At 40.8% G+C, this 19,498-nt stretch overlaps 1 protein-coding gene across 1 annotated transcript in view; it reads left to right on the top strand.

The window, feature by feature from the left end:
* Positions 1-16,669, top strand: part of myo3b (myosin IIIB) — a 54,203-nt gene extending 37,534 nt beyond the window's left edge. Inside the window, exons 31-35 of the mRNA XM_079170681.1 lie at positions 219-415; positions 9,260-9,360; positions 9,738-9,784; positions 10,139-10,297; positions 16,542-16,669. Coding sequence (XP_079026807.1) covers positions 219-415; positions 9,260-9,360; positions 9,738-9,784; positions 10,139-10,250 — 457 coding nt within the window. The 3' untranslated portion in view covers positions 10,251-10,297; positions 16,542-16,669. The remainder of the gene's footprint in view (positions 1-218; positions 416-9,259; positions 9,361-9,737; positions 9,785-10,138; positions 10,298-16,541) is intronic.
* The last annotated feature ends 2,829 nt before the right edge of the window (positions 16,670-19,498 follow it).

Genomic DNA, 19,498 nt, shown 5'->3' with positions numbered 1-19,498 from the left:
TTTACCCTCACAATTAAGTCAGTGTGGTGCTGTTTGCTAGGAGGTAGGGCTAGTAAAGGGGGATATGCAATTGCATTAGCATTTGATTAACATTGCAAAGCACATTAATGGGTTTGAGTTATATGAGTGCCAAATTGTAAATAAATGAATGCAGTGTCTACATGCCTAAATTGAATTTTTTTTAAAAAAAAAGCACATATTACGGAGCTTGCTTTAAGTTGTGTCTATTTATCTGCTGCTTTCATTGACATTGCTCTTCTGGGTGTGTTTACGCTTCCTCCTCCTCTCAAGGTTGGCCCCGACAGCCTCGACAGACAAGTGAAAGACATCAAGAGAGACAAAGGCAGAGCCGAAGACAGTGTAACGAAGCCTTGCAGGGAGACAGCTAGACTGCGAGACGCGCAGTGTAAACAAGGTAAGCCCGAGCACAGAGCGGGCGGGCGCAGGTAATTACACAAAGAGACAGCAGAAATCCCGCCTTAATGGATAAAGTGCCATTTTTAATACGGGGCCCCTTTCAACCTTTCATCCCAGCCAATCCTCTGCTGCCATTCTTTGTTGACAGCAAAAAGAGAGAAGCATTATGGATGATCATTTCTTCGGTATTTTAATAACGCAGGTCAGCTCATCATAAATGCCTCATGGCAAGTGTGTGTGTGTGGGGGGGGGGGGCTTTCGAAGTGGCAAGAGCACTTCAAAGAATTCATTCTCCCACACAGCGAGCCCTTCACTAAGGATCTCATCAATGACTCTAATAGACCTGCACAGTAACGGTGACAAGAAAATACACAAACCCTGATTTGTTGAACATATGTTTGGTCTGCTTTTTGCCCCCGGCGATGAATTACATTAATTCGCGCTGCCTGGAAGGCTGAGTGGGTGGCTGCGCAGGGGGCCTCCGATTACGGCCGTCACCCAGCCCACCACTGGGGTAGCCTGGGTAATAGGAGCCCGGCCCTTCATTAATGTTATTAGAGGGGTATGAGGTAAGAGACGGAGGTGAAATAGCGTTTAGCAGCGCGGCTGAGAGATTACGGGGATTAGACATGATAATGTAACACAGACAGGGCTCTCCAGCAGGCCCGGGATTAGTGTCAGCACGCCACAGCAGGTCTGGGTTAGATAGCGGCTAATTCGGTAATGCTGCATACAGGTGACCCCCGCTCCCAGGCATCACTGCTGCTGAAGGGAGGCAGTGTTTGATGAATTTATAATGTCAGAGTAATTATGGAGGGAAATGTTGCAGTAAAATGCCAGTGTGAGGGCACTTTGCTCAAAAGTATGTTTTGTCCTGTGTCACCGGAGCTTCCAGTCATTTTCTAAAACGGAGTTTTGAACTAAGAGACAAATGACTTTCTTGTTTTTATGATGTCTTTGTAGTTTGACACCCAGCTACCTAAGAAGAGGATGATTCATTTGATGTGTAAAAGTCACATTCCTTTGCACTTAGGATCCCTCTCATCTTAAAAGCAGCTCAAATGTGCAGTGTTTAGATGATTTCTTTGCTTTATAATATTAAAGGTAGAGCTTTTGAACCATGAAATGTAGCGCACTGATCTCCAACGTTTTAAGATGAAGCAATGTGTACTTGCAACCTCTCTTTTTGGGCTGTTGCCTCAGTGTGGGAATGACTTCTGAGCTGCTCAGATTGTATAATTTGAAGGATATTTAGACGCACAGGAATTACAAAAATATGATAATTTCTTTTTTTCTTTTGATTTATAACTGGTAAGCTATCTAACCTAAAGTCATTTCAGTGTAGAATCAAAGATCATTTCAACCTCTTCTAAGAGAAATCAACTTGTTTTTACACGTTCTTTCAAGAAATTAGTGTTTTTATCTTGAAGACACAATAATTCAGGTTCCTGCTTTGGAATGAAGAAAAATTAAACTAAAAATAAAATAATTTTAATTTACTACTGAATTTACATGCACCAGAAAATAGTTTCACTTGTTAGAATTAGAAGAATTTAAGGACTTAAATTGGTAAGTGGATGGTTATCTTGGGGACCCGCTGGGGGATCCTGACCTCCAGGTTGGGAACCACCTGCAACCAATAACTTTGTAGTCTCATTGGCATCATTTCTTGCAGTAAGTCAAACACTCACCGACTTTCTTTGTTATTAGGTTAATTGAAGGGTCTCTGTACTGAGTAAATTAGCCTTGGGCACATGAATAACATTTCATATCTGACAGTTGGGTTATATTCTATTTAAATGCCCTGACAAAAAGAAAATCCTCTTCCTCTTCCGCCATGAGCTTATTTTATGTGGAGAGCACAGAGATTTTCAGGTATTCATAGTCGCCCCTTTTCCTGCCTCGTTTATGTTGCTTGTGGCTCCGACTTCTTTCAGGAAACCCTATTTGAATATGTTGAGGGAGGCCACGGTGGCTCAGGCACCCAGGGCACACTTTGATCCCTGCAGATCTGAGAGCCTTTTTTTCCTCCCGAGGTTGAGCGAGTCGTGGAAGCCTTGCCCTGCCAGATGTTTGGAGACCAGGCTCCTTCCTGTGTCTCCTCCTGCTGTCGCCTCTGGTGATCGCTCCGGTTCTCTTGGTGCTGGAGCTCGACCTGGAGTGTTTCAGGACACCAGTGGAGAAAAACAGAAAATGAACCATGGAAATCGAATTACCCCACCCCTCCAGACACACGCACACCCGTACACACTCTGCTCCCATTAATGCCAAAACACCGGGGCGTGACCTGGAACCTCTCAATGTGTTTGACGGACGTTGGGTCTTTTCTAAGTGATTTGACAAAGCCGAGTGTTGCGCTCAGCCCAGTTCTTTCATGTGGGAAACAAAGCAGATTAGGGAGTGAAATGATTTGGATATGTGTCTTTTTCTCTATATAGCTGACATCAGGCAAGGCGACTATTCTCACTCTTCAGCAAAATCCCCGCAGTGTTGCATTTTATGGTGGAAAGAGAGCATTAAAGAACTGTGTACCCCAGGCGCACTCGGATGTCTGCAGCACCAACCTTTGATTTGTTTTGTCAGAGAAAAAGTTAAACATACACAGTGAAGTCATGTAAGCTGCACACTCAAGACGATGTCACCTCCTGTCACCTGTCTCCCGAACCTGAATATTAATACAACATGTTTGGAAATGAGTCACAGAGGCGTGTGCAAAAAGAAAGCCTTTGCTAGCAAACAGCAGATATGATCAGAGTGCTGCTTATGCTCGTCAGCGTGGTAAACAGGATGGTGCTGAGGATCAGTCAGAGCTGACTTTATGGTTTATGAAAGCTGAGCTACTTATGTTAACAGGCTTTTTGAAGATTATAGTTGTGGTAAACATACATGTCAAGAGAGAGGCAGTGATAAAGTGGAGCCACAACACAGAGACCAATTACCTCTGAGCCTTGGAAGATAGTTAACCTGGTCGTTTGACGGGATGAGAAAAGAGAAAAATGAAAAGGGTGCGGAGAATAGTTGAAGTTCATGTTGACTTATTGGCTATAGTTATCTCCCCTCAGTGCATAACATGGTACAGTCAATAAGAATTGATTTTGTTTGTAGCCCTGAGCTCTCTCTGGGCTTTATAGCTGCAGCTGGGAGAGCTCATTGGAAATGTGGACGCTGTTTTACCCACACTGAGGTCAAACCCACACTCACCAATACATCTCACTTTCCTCTTTTCTCGCTCCCTCCCTCAGCCCTTAAACGTCTTCCCACATTTCCTCCCACAAGGTTTGCAGCCACCAGGTGCTGCTCCACAAATCACCACCACCACCACCACCACTTTCAAAGGAGCATCAGCCTCCCCATATCAACATGCATCTGCTAGACAAATGATCCACCCTCTCCATGTTCTCGAGACAAATACGCTCCCACCCTCTCGCTGTCTCTCGGTCTTTTGATTGATCTGTCTGTCTCCACATATCGCAGCGTCTCAACCGGATGCCTTCAGTTTTAGGCAAATTACAGGCTCGACATAGCGGCAGCAGAGATTTGGAAGGGATAGGAAAGACTCAACTTAACGGAAGGAGTTGCCTCTGTCTGACGCTACCTACGTAATCCTCTTAATGTCAGTGGGAGTAGTTAACAGGATGTACTTCCAAACTACTCATCATCACAATTCCAACAGAATAATCTCCTCAGACGTAAAATCGAGGTGGAAAATGATACTCCAAGTTCTCTGTAATTTCGCACAAGGATTGACTCATTTGATGTAGTTTAAAACAAACTTTTTCCAAACACACATCAGTTTTTTATTTTTGCAGAGTTTTATATATTTACATTTTTATCAGAATGAAATTACAAGGGATCGCAAGGGTCAGGAGAGAATAAACTTAATGCCACTGGTTTGCATATTTAATCTATTTTTGTCCTGGTTTTCTTGTCATTCATATCTCCCTCTTTGCTACTTACTTTTTACTCTTGTTGCTCGTTCACGGTTATAAATAACATGTATATATCTGTGACAAAGGATTGACCTCCACAAAGTTCAGAGATTTTTCCTTCCCGCAAACATTTCTTTCGGAGTCAAAGTTCCAAATCTGCTGTCAGGGGAAATGATTGATTTCAGTGTGAAAAATTGGTTATAAGTAACAACATCCTCTGTTCCATTAGTGAAAACAGATGCAGGAACTACTCTTTTCCAACATTATCTGTAGTGCTTGACCAGTTTGTCTTATAATTCAAAGCACATGAGTTGCTAGATGTCCAAAATGACGAGCGCGGCAATAAATCTCAGGAGTCCTGAAAAGTTCTAGAAATCCTTTTTAACTTCAGATATCTGTTTGGAGTCTTTGTATGCAACTGAGGAATTATGTCTGCGTAAGTGTGCGTGCGTGCGTGTGTGTGTTTGGGAGAAGGGGGGTCTGGGTCTGGGTTGCACATGCCTCATTTAGACATCAAAGGCCCCTGCTGATGATTTTTCCTTATAATCCATGCCTTTTGGTGCCTCTGCTCCCTCCATCTGAATAAACAAAGCCCAAGTGGTTCTCCGTGGTCTGGGAGAAGTCAGGTGATTGCAGCACGTGATCTGGGAAGTAAATCGATACATCTCTAATTTATTCCGCTAAAAATCCCTTTTAGCAGCTCTTTTATGTTGTTTCTGAGGAGCATTCTGATTTTCAAGGGATTTCAAAGTGGTATTTGGAGATATAAAAGGAGTCATCTGCTGCTCTTTGAATATGAAAGAAATACCTATCTCAAAAAGAATTCCAGCCCCCTTTATCTCAAAAAGCAAACATGTACAATATGTAAGTTTCTCACCGAGAAGAGCAAACTCTGCTCGACTTTCTTTTGATATGGAGCAATCAATATTGTATGAACTGCCTCTGTATTCCCAGCCGACCATTATTCCTCCCCACCCCAAACAGCAGACATTACCCACGATCATTTAGCAAACCCCTGGTGTGAGCCACTGACTGACCCCTTCCCAGCTCTGCCTGCCCATGTCCAAGCCACGCTCCGCTGCTGGAGGCCAGTTTGGCAGCCTTCTTGCCTGTAATATATCTGCAGGAGCAGCATTCCTCTGGGGCTGGCCTAGATCAAATGGCAGTGATTTCCCAAACAGAGGCCCAGAGATGGGAGTTGTGACCCATCCTCTGATCTGCTACGCGCTCTAATCGCTGCAGGTCAGAATGGATAAATGGGTGATGCTCAACCCCCATGTGTCGTGTTTTGGGCTCCAGCTCTGCAAGGGCAGGTCCAGCAGCTGAGCCATTTTAGGGAAACATCTTATTGGGATTTTCTCAACCAATATTACAGTAGTGATTTAAAATTCTATTCTTTCATTTGTAAACAAATGTACAACCATTTTTTTAATAATACAGTATTGTATTATTAAAGAAAATGTGATCGAACCAACCTCAATCACAAATGAGTCTTGTGTTTACAATAATAGAAATAAATGAATGCAGATGAATGGTGTTGAGCTAAATGATAAGCATGCTCACACTGACAATGAATATGTCTAAACATCGCACAATGTTCACCGTCTTAGTTTATCTCGTTAGCATGCTAACATTTACTAATTAAGCGCTAAACACAAAGTGCAGCTGATGGAAATGTTATTAGCTTTGCAAGGGTTGGGTCATAAACCAAAGCACCAAATTGACAAAATGAAATGTTTTACCTGATGATGACCCTCGATGAAATAGCAAGAGATCATCAAAGATATTATTATTTGTCCTAAGTCCATGAATATTTCATGACAATCCATCCAATAGTTGTTGAGACCATCCAAAACCACAACTATCGATCTCATGGTGGCGTATCCTCATATAATTATATGATATCTTCCGAAAAGTTATTTAGTTATTTTTCTTACGGTTTTCCTGTGAAAGTTCAGCAACATGAGCGTTAAGTTCGCCTGCGCAAATCCCAACGGTAGCCCTAGATTGGCGGGAAAAAATTCTGTTTGGCCAGCTCACACAATTAATGTTAGCATTAATTTTAGCTTCGTAAATTTACCGGCGTCATTAAAGCCGAGGAAATCTTACACACATTTAGTTTGGATGCTATTTTGGATTTAGATTATGGCACTTTATTGCAATTTCGATATATGAAGAACTGAATCCAGACTTTGACAAATGATATCTTTGTTGACAACACGGACTGTGCAAGCTATTTTACAATCCGATTGAATTTTGAAACTTCGTTCAAGGACATTAGGGTTCATTATTTGTGATTGAGTGCTTTGATGCAATTTCAGGGGAATAAAACATTTGCTTATCAAATCCATTACTGCATCATTAGCAGAACAATGTCCTACATACAGACATTGCTTACATTAAATGTCAGGTGCAAACATTTTATGTGTGTTGGTTTATTTTCGTTTCATCCCAACATGTCATGTGGATACAGTCTCACAAAGCTAAGCAGCAACGTTGTACAATTTATCTCAATGTAATATTTGTAAATGAAACGTGCTTTTGATCCAGCCAAATAAAAATTCTTGTTTGGAGGAAATACACACAGCTGTTTTTTTCACAGCCATTTTCTTCAGTACATGAGATTTATCCTAATATCCTCTAATACTCAGGGGTGACAAGGATTCACACGGTGGACGGTTAGCACCTCTGAGGCACGGATAGATAAGATTCACGGTAAAAGTTAGCTAATATCTCACAACTGACGGGAAGTTTCTGGGCATTTACAAAGTGTGACTTTAGTAAACCTGCACCGGTTTGAATAACATCAAGAAAGCTGAGGAAAAATGGGGGGTGGACGGGGAGCTTGCTCTTTGATGTATAGGATTGAGATGTGATGAGGTCTGTTCAAAGTGAGTACAAAGTAGTGTTAAGATGGAAAAAGCAAATGCAGCTTTAGTCAAGGTAGAGAAGCCGAGGTAGCAAGAGATGATGAAGAAATGTCCTGTCTCACCCGAAACGTAGGCAAAGAAGATGAAACGTTATCTGACATTAAATATAGATGCTTCCTTGTAAAGGTGTCTCGGCTTTAAAACACACTTTTGTATCCTATAAATGTTGAGAACCCTGGGAGTGCTGTAGTAGGAGAATGTAATAAGCCCTCATAATTGTGTTATGTTTGAATAATCAGGTTGTCACGTAGCTCGTTATCTTTAGTATGTCAATACCCTTTCTGTGGTGCAATGAATAATTAATTATTCACTACACTGTTTTGAACAATCAGGAAAAACAACGCTACGCTGCCAAAGATTTGGTCATCTGGAATGGAAGCAGCAGAGAGTAAAGAAGATGCCATTTATTGAATGGGAATCATAAATGACTTCTTTCTCTGGCTGCTTGCAATTGTGTTATTGGTTTCAGGAGGAAGTAGGAGGGTGCACATCTACATCTAGATTCTTGTAGATCTGCTGAGTCAGTGTAGGATTTTTTTTACCTGCTAATGGTTGACTCGTCACTTCACCACAACACTTGAATTGCAGCAAACTCCTTAGACCTCCTTTGACCTCAACAATTAAAACCCAAACTATGTTTGATGCTAGACACCACAAGGCCCCTGTGAAATAACATCATTTCAATTCAGATGAACTCAGCCTTTAAAGGAATGGTTTGACATATTGGTAAATACTCTCATTTTCTTTTTTTGCTAAGAGTTAGAAAAGAAGATTGATACCACTCTCATTTAAGCCGTTAGCTTAGCTTAGCATAAAGACAGGCTCTGGCTCTGTCCAAAAACAATAAAAGCCACATACCATCACATTGGATTATTTTACATGTCTGTGTTTTACCAGACCGTGCTGTGTTTTACTGCTGTGCACTTGTTCTATTTCTCTCATTAGTTACGAAATAACTTCTACTTTTGCTCACGTAATGCAGAAAACTGTCTTCAGCAGAAAATTCTTAATTCTCTCTGACAAAAACTACTACGCAATATTACTATAACTCGTACATCTTGACTGAAATACTGTGAATAAATAAGATTATCAGCACTTTTTTGACTGTTGGCAAATGATTAAAGCAACTTTCGAGATGGTCACAGCTGTCATGTTTATATTATAACTATAGCACTACATTAGTAGTCGTTGAGTGGGAGCTAAGTCCAACTGAACACTGAATAAGATATTTGTAGACGACCAAAATGTTACAATTAACTTTCAAGAACTGAAAACACGGACAACTCCCAGATCGGACAACGTCGTGGTAGCGACCTGTCAATCACAAGGTAGCCACGCTCTGAGGCATGCCCTGCTTTATGGCCTATTTTACTGTAAATGGGACCATCATTTCCTAAATGAACACCATTCTGTATTGAAGAAGAGGAGTAGGGCGGTTTTCTCACAGACTTCTATACAGTCAGACTTTTTTTTGCAACCAGAGGAGTCGCCCATTGGCCATTAGAACAAATGCTTGTTTAAGGCATTTCCACATTGTGACGGAATGCTAAGATCTGATCTGAGCTCAGTGTAAACACGTTCAAGAATTACGTTTTTCTCTTTTTGTGGGTTTTAGTCACAGGAAAGGGAAAATTCTTGAATACCACACACCCCAGTCTCCCCTCTGCCTCCTCCATTGTAGCTATTTAGCTAATTGAACTCTAGTCTGCTGTGCACCTGTGAGGATACATATAAATAGATGTTGTGGATTTATGTAATGTTAAGCTCTTATTGAGTCAGCCCATCGATGAAATTACATAATCTTAAACCTACACCAACGTAAATTAAAAATATGTTTCTGCTACTTTGTCACACGCGGGTTCAGATTTAAAAGGTGGAGGGCAGAAACCGTTTACTGCTGCTGTCATCAGCATCAGTATCATGTCGGTGCTTGTTGTTGTTTTGCTTGGTTGGATCACTGCCCTCATTTTTCCTCTGTTGCAGGTCCAGTGATGAAGCTGCAGCAGAGAACTCCTCGCCGGCGGGGCCAGCAGCCCAAGCTGCTGAACAGCCCTGAAGACAGCCTGTACTACAACCAGCTAAATGTGAGTTCAAAGTGCCGATAAAGGCCTTTGTCTGACTTTGGTTCCACATGATAATACAATTAAACCTACCTGTGCCAGACCCTGGAGCCCCACCCCCACGCTTCTCTGCCTCTTGTCTTGAACATGTGCTTATGCTCTTTATCTGTTGCTTTCATGTCAGGATGTCTGCCTTCACGGTGAATAATTGATGTGGTTTATCAAAGCTGAGCAAGATGCATGCTTCATCAGACTCACTTGAGCCCTTTGATCAGAAAAAATTATGCTGTGACTTCTGATATTATCAGCATCTGCTCGCATTCAACACAAAATCACTTTGAATTAAAAATTAATGACTCTCTGCTCATCTTTTGACTGTGTGCTCTTGGCCCTTTCCTCAGAGAACTCTGGATTACCAGGGGAGCAAGAGGAAGCCGAGAAAACTTGGGTAAATAACTGCTTTCCTACTTACAGCAACTCTAAACAGAGCAGGCCCTTTGTGGAATAGGAGAATCCAGAAATGGAGTTGTTTTCTTATAATGTAAATGGAGAGCCAAAAATAACAGGCTTTTTATGAGCAGTTGCTCCGCGTCATTAGAGGGGGGGGGGTTACATATTAAGGCTTTGTCAGCATGCTAATTTTAATTGTTGAAGGTCTGACTTGTATTTGTACTATAAATTACCTCCTGGTTCAGCTCAGTATACTTAAGTTGACGCATGCGCCTCAACGCTTTATCTGCAAAAATACTGTTTCGTATCACGGTCACTTCTCGCCACTTTCTCGTCTTCTTTCCCATCGCAGTCAAATCAAACTGCTGGATGGAGAAGACGAGTACTACAAATTACTGTCAACTGCGGAGTCGATCCCTGAGGAAGAGTACGCGACCGACCGCCCCCCCTCCCACCCTTTCTAGTGGGCCTCTTCGTCAGTCAGAGCTGAGGCTTACAACCATGTCAACCGGTAAGACAGACGCACCAGACATGTAGACAGACACTCCAAAGAACATCCGTAGTGTTAGATGTGCTGTGGTATGTGGAGCAAGTAGCGGCAGGGCAGAATAAGCGACCTGTACAGGCGATGCCCTCAGCTGTTAATCCAAAATGGTCGGAAAGTATTTACAGGAACGACTTACTCATGAAGTGAAATTATTGAAGCAGCATTGTGCTATTTTCTGTTTAAGCCACCATATTGTTATAGCCATTATGCCTGAATTTAGTTAGAGAAGTTAAAATTTGCAAAAAGAGGGAGAAGAAGACATCAAACTTTTTTCTAGTCCCGTGCTTGACTGTTGTGCCTCTCAATGTGGTAAAAACGTGTAATAATATTATGGTTTGTCATTTTTGTCAGAGGCTTTTTTTTCGGTGTCTTTAAAAAAAACATGCCCTTAATAAGAAATGATCATTCAGCATACAAACTGCTGTGAACTGGTACAGATGTTGCATCAATAAATGAAGGAATGACAATACACGTAACACAAAGAATACATCATCATGTGGTGCACGGGGGAGGGGAGGTTTGTAATGAAAAGCATTTTGCAAAGTCACAATGAAACACTTAAATGCTGCGCTTCCACTCGCAGTTTTAATGTTAAATGTTTGAGCTCTATGCCAGGGCTGCAAGAAAAAGAAACAATTAGCCGACTCTTATTATCCATGTATCTGCTAATTATTTATTGATTGATTCTTTTCTATTTAAATGTTGAAAATAATGACAAATACCTGAGACAAAAGAAATGTCTTCAAATTGTTTCTTTGGACCATCAATCAAAAATCTATAATACTAGTAAAGTGCCCGTTCGGGGTCGTGGCTGCTTGGAACGGGCCGGTTGCTTGGCTGCCGTTATGTAAAATAATTTCCCTAGAATGGCGAAGTCATGACCTGCCGTGTACTCTGCCTCTGATTGGCTAAGAGTCGTTGACTTCGTTGGTTGGGTTGGTTAGGTTTAGGCACGAAGAAGAATATCAGGGTAAGCCAATCGGAGGCAGAGTAGCTCGAGTCATGCCTTCGCTATCCTAGGAAAACTAAATAATGCTTCCGTAATTTCTGCTTGCAGCGTTGTTGGAGCACGTGCATGTTTCGGAAGTGCAGCTTTCAGTTGCTCGTTGGAAGTGAAGAAGATTTTGCGTGTCCAAATTGCGCCGACTTCAACACTACATGTCCTTAAATGACAACAATAACTTAGAATTAAAAGAATCATCAATTATTTCAGGTCACCATCTATTATCGTTTCAGCATTGCTCCACATTTATACTAAGGAGCACCTCATCTTGGAGGCAACGTGCTTCTTTCTCAAATTCAGTGGTGTTAACCTGTCTTGGTAAAATCTACCTATTTCTGAGCATTATGTCTATTGTCTAAAACGGATCCAGAGACAAATCCTTCTGAAACCCCGAACTCTCCCTACGAGTTCTCCCACAGCGAGCCGCCTGTAGTCAGAGGGGCTTTGTGCTGTCTGAGTGCTGGAATCACCACATATAGCCTCACAGAGGCAGAGCTAGACCTCACTTTGAATTTCACCCTAAATACGGGAATTTTCTTTAAAGATGTGAAGTGTCGGAAATACAGGGCTGGCGAGTTGATTTGTAGAGCTTTTTTTTTTTTTTTTTTTCAATTTGCATATCATTTACTGCATCTCCCTTTGTTGACACCCGAGGGCCTGAGAGGAGATTTTGATCTTAATAGGAAGAGTAGGGTGGTATGACTGAGGATCTCATCCTCCTTACACTCAGCGGGGAAAACATTAGAGCTCTGCCTAGATAGCGAGACACAGATAGCGGCTTCACTTAGGTCCAGGTTCAAGCGAATCCTGGTGGGTTTAAAGAGACCCAAAGTGTTCATCAATTCCCACTGCTCAGTACTGTGAGGGTCACACTCGGATTGAGACACTGAGGACTTACTACTTGTAGTGGAAGTATGGTTAACCCCAAATGTTTTAAATGTTACACAACCTGAGTCTAGGCAGTGGTGGATACTTTATTTAAAAGTATACCCATTCAATTTTTATGCAGAAAATGTCTCCTGTCATTGTTACATTATCATACATTATTGGGGTATTACTATTGATGAATTCATGTGTAAGCAGCACTTGTATAGCAGTTAATCGAGGTAGAGCTAATTTTACCCTTTATGCTGTTGGGTAGTTGTAGCAATGCATTTTATTTTATAAGCTCATGTAGGTTTTGTACATTCATCTGCAAACAAACCAGTAACAGCAGTTTAATACATGTAGTTGAGTAAAAAGTTACAGTATTTCCCTGTGAATTGTAGTAAAGCTGAAGTATTAAGTGGTATAAAATGAAAATACTCAAGTAGTTTCCAAAAATTGTACAGTACTTGAGTAAATATACTTAGTTACAATCCATCATTGCATCATCTAAAAATTGTGTTGTGAGATCTGTGGACAACTGTCTCTCAAAAAAGACAAAGATGAAATCAGCTGTTTTCACGATCACATAATTAAGCTGCATCAATAAAAAAAGTCATATTCTTTTCAAATCATTGTCATATATATAACTCAAAAAAGGATGTAAGAGTAATACCCCAGACCACTGGCAGTGATATAATGTGGTGTCACAGCTCTTTCAGAAGCATTTCACCTCCGGTTGTAGCCACGGATCCTGCAATAATTAAAATCCTCGTTGTGCATTACTCCCTTGCTGGGATAGTTGGTTCCTCTGAAGAGCAGTCTGAAATAGGTCACCCCAGCACCCTGTAGTGCATCTTAAAAGTACACTGAATCAATTAAGTGTGATCATGCTCCCTTGATTATTTTGGCCCTGTTTTGCCACGGAGAGGAATTTCAAATAGGCTCACTAGTTTGAATAACAAGGTTGGACTGTGGTGACAAATGGTTCCAGAGTGGGTGTTTCTTCCCATGTTTTTCTCTGCCAAATTAACTCCCTGGCTGATTGCCTGCTTTAGCATATGAGAGGAGGTGAGCGGAGGTGTGTACGTAATTACCTTGGTTAGCTGATTACGTGTTGCAAAAGGCAAATGTTATGAAACACTGTCGTCACTCTCATGAAAGATGCTCTGACCTAATGAACTGAAGCTCCTGTGTTTGCTTGGACTCCTGGTTCGTCTTGTTGGTCTGCAGGCAGGACGATGAGGGACAGACGCGGTGTCATGTCAGTGTCGGAGGCCTGACACCTGTGTTTTCTTTAATATGTCTGCGTAAATCCAGCTCCCTCTTGTTTTTCCTCATTAAACCTGACAACATCTGGTGTGCGAGAGAGAGGACTCCTTTAATGTGGCTAACGTTACTGCTGGTGTTATTCTTGCCAGTTTTGCTATTTGCCTCATGCGCCGCACTTTCATTAAAGCAACGTCCATGGTAGCCCCAAACACTGTTATCCAAAGTTTTAAACTACCTTTATGAAAATCGCTCGAGCCGCAGCCTTAACAAATGATGAAAAGCTTTTATTTTCTAAAGAAGCATACTTACCTCTTCACCTAATAGTGATGTCTCACTTCAAAGAGAGAGCACGATTAGGCCAACATTGTCCTGTTTCTATATCCTTTGAGTTCAAAGGGAGAGTTTGAATACCGGTATTTCATGTGCAGCCTTTTCAAATACTGTTTTAATGCAGTTTACGTGCTTTTGATATCCAGATGTGTCAGATTTTCACCACAGTAGAATACATCACACTATATTATGATTGCATACCAACGTTTTTTCAGTAAAGATTGAATGCCAAGTCTTGTTTTGTCAAAGTTTTTGTTCCCACCAACTTCAACCAAGGGGAACATACAGACACAGAGAATAGCTACAAACCTAGCATTGTGATGCTCTTTCCTGGCTAATGATTGGTGCCAAAGAAAGCGACATACATGAGCGTCAACCAGATGTCAGATGTGTGTTGAGGGCTCTGAGCAAGAGAACATTCCCTAAAGACGGCATTAATAAAGAAACTGGTTGAGCCGGGTAGAGACAGAGAGAGAGGCATAGAGGAAGAAGGAGATAAAAGAGTCTGTTGAGTAGGCTGCATACATCAAAGGTCTCTTAATGACAAGGGATGCCATTAGGGTTACAGTGGCTTTTGTTTCAGCTTCCTCACACCTGCAGTTTGTTGAGGGCACTTTATGCACTGTTTTGTTGTTAACATTTGCATGAGTATAAATGGCATGCATGAGGAGATAAGAGTTTGTTCCCGGCTGCTAATCTTGGTGGTGACCAAATGTTTTGGTCAGAAAGAGCTTCCTTTGCATTTGCATAAAATAAATGTTACCATTCAGTTGCTTCCTTTAACTATAAAACTAGAAAAGGTTTACATAGAACAATATAAAACAGAAAAGGGAAAAGCTGTTATCCTCTCTACGCCATGAAAGATACTGACATTAAAGTTTTCTCGGTGCCTCCGGTGCTGGAATGGGATTTGACAAATCAGAGCGTGAAATTGTGATTAGCCTCTCTCAGTTTGTAGACGGAGTGGGGCACTTGCAGACTTGGCATGGCCAAAGGTGTAACCTGTTTTGTTTTGCCCCGGTGCTGCTTTCCCAGATGGTGGGACCAGCTGCCATTGAATAAACGCTGGACGGGTAACAGTGTGAGAATTACCACGGCCTTGTTTCAGTTTGGGATGCATTACAAAAAGCTTGTCTTTTTACCACTGCCAGGAGGAGCCAGGACACATCACCTGGTGTTCGACCAAACAACCTTTTGATTGAGGTCAGAATAAAGTAATGTCCAGTACAACAGCAAAAAAAAAAAAAAAAATTCTATTTTTTTGTGTTGTCAATGGAGATCGCCATACTGTCATAAAACAGTAATTTCATTTCATGCCTCTTAGGATCAGCTGCTCCATAATCTTTGGTTTTTTTCAACTTTTTTTTATTGATATTTATGGCTAAATGAGTGGGTTGACATGAGCAACACAGTACTCGTAGAGGAACAGGGTCCTTCACTGACAGATGTAAAAGGGTGATCTTATAGGCACTTATACGCATTTGTCTATAATGTGTGTGTGGGTGTGTGAGAATATACATATAGTATATTGATTCCTTTGTACATATTGTAGTGTTAACATAAAGGTCAATTTCTCCATCCACGTTATTTCCCCAAAGTAAAATCTTGAATTACTTAAATGAACACATTGATAATGATTATTTAGCCCACTACTACAAAGAAAGTTACAAACCCCAACAAATACTATTTAGTGCTAAAGTGAAAGAATATATAATTAAATAAATAAATAAAAAAACCTGCAAACCACCTGTTTTAAATGCTGACAACCTCTGAATATCTGAGGATCGTTTGGTTCACACCATCACTGTATATACGGTGATCTTATTATTGTAATAATTCCTGGGAGAGCACTGCAGGCTGTAACCTTGAACATCGCCATAGAGGGGGGAGAGTTTCCCTCTTTAGGGCTGGATTAACGCATCCAGGGTGGGCTGAGAGAAGGTAAAATGACCTGTCCCGCCTTTTCGTGACCCCAGGCCAATCCTGCACATTGCCACGGCTTTGCTCTTTGCTCTTGAATATGCAGAGATCCCCAGCTTCATAGGCTCGGAAGAGAGACAGAGAAAGGGGGGGGGAAGAGTTGTATCGCATTGCAGGGAAAATTAGTGAGACCAAAGTTGGAGTTTCTGTGTGTTGGGGGCTGCGAACAATGGCAGCTTTCTGTCTGACAGCAACTTCAAAGGTCTGCTGAGTGACTGCTCTGAGTTATACATTGTTGTAGATCACTGAGGAAATTCACAGATGTTTTCTCATACGAGACACCATTATAGCGGCTCAAGTACCCAGTAGCCTCGAGCATTTCTCCCTCTCTCTCCCACACTCAAATTCAAACTCACTCTCACTCTCACACATGCACCCTCAAACCCCCCCCCCCCCCCCACACACCAACCACCGCCACCCCCATCCCCATCCTCTCTGATATCTCTCGTATGAGACAGATGTGGAACCTGTTTTCTCTCCAGCTGTCCAGAGAATATGGAAAGTTAAAAAAGGGTTTCGTATTGTGACAATGCCCCCTGACTCTGTCAAATCCACCGTTCTCACTGTCAGTTCGGTCAAAATGTCAAGATCACAAGCAGCTCCATGTTCTCAGATGCGTTTGGGGTCAAAACAATTATATCAAGTAGTATATCACTGAAATAAAATGATTTTAATTGAAAACTAGTGAATAGCGAAAAAGTATTTAGAGTGTGCTGCATGTTCAGGATTGCCAATGCAGTTTTTCTCTCTCTTCTGCAGATTGCCTTCGTCAACTTTGAACTGGATCTCAACAAAACTCAGCAACACATTTGATATCTATTGTAAATGTATATTTATTTCTAGTAAACTGACATTTTATATGAGTCAAATAAATGTGTTTAAACCGCTGACTTTTGAGCATTGTGTGTTTTTCTTCTTCACCTAGTAAATGTTTCATTTTGTTTTGCAGGAAATTCATATTTCTGATCCAAATAGGAATACGAATACCAGAAACTGACATATGACTTTTTCTGACTTTCATGTATGTAGAAAAATACCTGCTTCACTTTGCTGTTCTATAGCTGCAACAACTGTGTGAGCTTTGTTTCCTGTAACCACTGCTAGGCTATATCTTATTTTTAAATATTCTGCTAATCCCTAAATGCAGCTTCATACACATCTCCACCTCTTAACAGTATTTCTGTTGATCGACTCTCTGCTTTATGCTTTAGAGTACTGTATGAAATAGACGGATGGTACAGACTGATTCCATGTTCAAACCTTTGAGGCAAAAAGTATTTCACTGGGGTTCCTCCAAGTTAATTTTCCCATCAAATACCGCAGGAAAAATTTCTTTTAGCCAAACCACTGCTGAGGTGACCCTGTAAAACGTGAGGCATGGCCGTAAGACGGTAACGGTTTGGAGCAAGTAAATTACCTCGGGGACTGGACATTGTGTCAAGCACACAGTCATGAATTTCTTACAAACTATATCAAAGTCCTGCTCAGCCAAATCCATCCCTCCGCTGAAGTCCCATTGAGATGCATTAAAATGTAAGAACTTGCATTTAGGGCTGAACCGAGTATCTCAAAGGAAGATATCAATAATTTGGTAATTCTGATGGTTTACAAAATTCATGCAGTTGTCACATATGTCTGAAATGTGCCTTTGCAGAGCATGACAGCTCACATGTAAAGCTGATTTAAGTGAAAATCCACCCTGAATCAGAATTAATATTTGAATATCCTCAGATCAGTGCAGCTGTTCAGGATCATAGTAAATCTTACTTCTGTTTTAGGGTGGATTTCCTCTTTACTTTAACAGTTGTCTGGTTTGACATTAGAGAGCAGATTACAACGTTTGACATTTATCTGACATTTAAACCTGGAAGTAAAAACTAACTGACAGCATGTTTCTGCAAAAATACAAACTTCTAAAGTAGACTGTAAAAATATTTACTGCAGTGACACCAGTAATTTAATTGGTAACAGCTGGTTAACTGAGTATACAGCATTCGGTCATTTTATAATCCTCTTTTCACCTGTTTTGAGCTCCACTGTGTCAAGATCCCAGGAGTATTTATTACTAACTTATCGGATAAACACCAGATAAAGGAATTTTCACAACCTGGCAACCTAAAACTTGTTGTTAATGATCTGAAAAAACATTCGGTCAATTTACAATTCTATTTGAACCTTTTTTGACACTGGCTGTAATCATTTTGTTGTAACATTAATAAATGCATGGGTTTTTCATCTCTTTTTTGTGCTGGTGGAGGATAAGCATCAGCATAAGGGATCTTTCACAAGGTTTCACAGGTTGTTATGCTTAGTTGCTAAGAACTTTATAAAGCATTGGTAAATGATTTATTAACCATTAGTTAAGTTATAAGTTATAAGCTCCCTTATTGAAAAGTGGTACAAATATTTATTGATCATGAAAAAACTTCCATTCAACATTTAGAACGTGACGTCTGTAAGATGGTTTTGTGTAACTCATAAAAGTATTCACACGCTCTTATAAAAGGCAGATTTAATACAACGTGGCTCAGGATTCAAAGTAGTGACATTCCCGTTTTCTGCATATTTTTATATGTTCTGCACAATAAACTTCACCACCTACTACTGCCATAACTTGATGTAAACAAGGTAATCTCCACTACTTCTTATTTTTAATCAGTCAACAGTGTGAGTACACCACTCCTGTAGCCAGTTTTGTAGTTTAACATGGCTCCAGTGCAGCCCAGCAGGACTCCCCCTTTCCCTCATGACTGTGTGTAAAGCCGTGGGAGAGGACTGGGAACATTAATCCCTTCAAAGGAACAGATCTAATTCAAAATCTGCCGCTCCAAACTAGTTGAGAGGACAGTGATTGTTTCTTCAGGGAAGCCAGATAAAGATCAGAGAGTTGATATAGAAAACTACAACTTTCATTTTGACTGCTCTGCCACAAAAGTTTGAATATTATCTTAAGAAAACTGCATACTTTTGCCCACATTAAATGTTCCGTAACAAAAACAGGACAAAATATGGTATTATATTCCAGTTCAGCCTTTGTGTTAAAGCCTTACATTATAAATACCTCTGTTTAGGTTGGATGCTTCAGTGCACGAGATCCTGTGTTGAACTTCCTCCCCTGGCCCAATGAAATGACAAGTTTATATGGAATCATAATTGAGACATCACCATTTCAAGTGCTGCTTTTGTCACCTGATTTAAAACAGAGGCTTCCCTTTTGTATCATGTTAAGTAACACGTTATAATTTGAATTAGCTGATGGGAATTTACCCTAAGGCTCTAAGCTTACATTTTGATGCTCAACAAAGAGAGAGAGGGGGAAAAAAGCTAAATTAGGAATAAGGTTCTGATAGAACAAATGATTACATGAGTGAAGGAGAATTACGTTTTTAAATAATTCTGAGAGGGTATAATTAAGTGTTTAATGCTGTGTTGTAGTTCAAAGGAACAACAAAGACAATTTAATTCAAATTAGAAATGTAAAAGAGACGCAGATTGTTGAGAGATGAGAACTTTGTGTTGAGTCACTTGATTTGGTCTCTTTCCTCCATCAAACAGTCAGGCAACGCTCTTAGAGATCTCCAGAGATAACAATGTCACATTGTCACATAGGGTTCTGCTACAAATCCTTAATTACAAAAAGAGGATCAGATGACTACAGCATCCAATACCGGGGTCTCCAGGCGGCATGGGGGTCTTTGATCAAGAAAATCCAATTA

The sequence above is a fragment of the Pholis gunnellus genome, assembly GCF_910591455.1.
Source record: "Pholis gunnellus genome assembly, chromosome: 12".
In the NCBI taxonomy this organism is placed as follows: domain Eukaryota; kingdom Metazoa; phylum Chordata; class Actinopteri; order Perciformes; family Pholidae; genus Pholis; species Pholis gunnellus.
The sequence above is the reverse complement of the archived record's forward strand: the minus strand, read 5'-3'. Positions and strand labels throughout refer to the sequence as shown.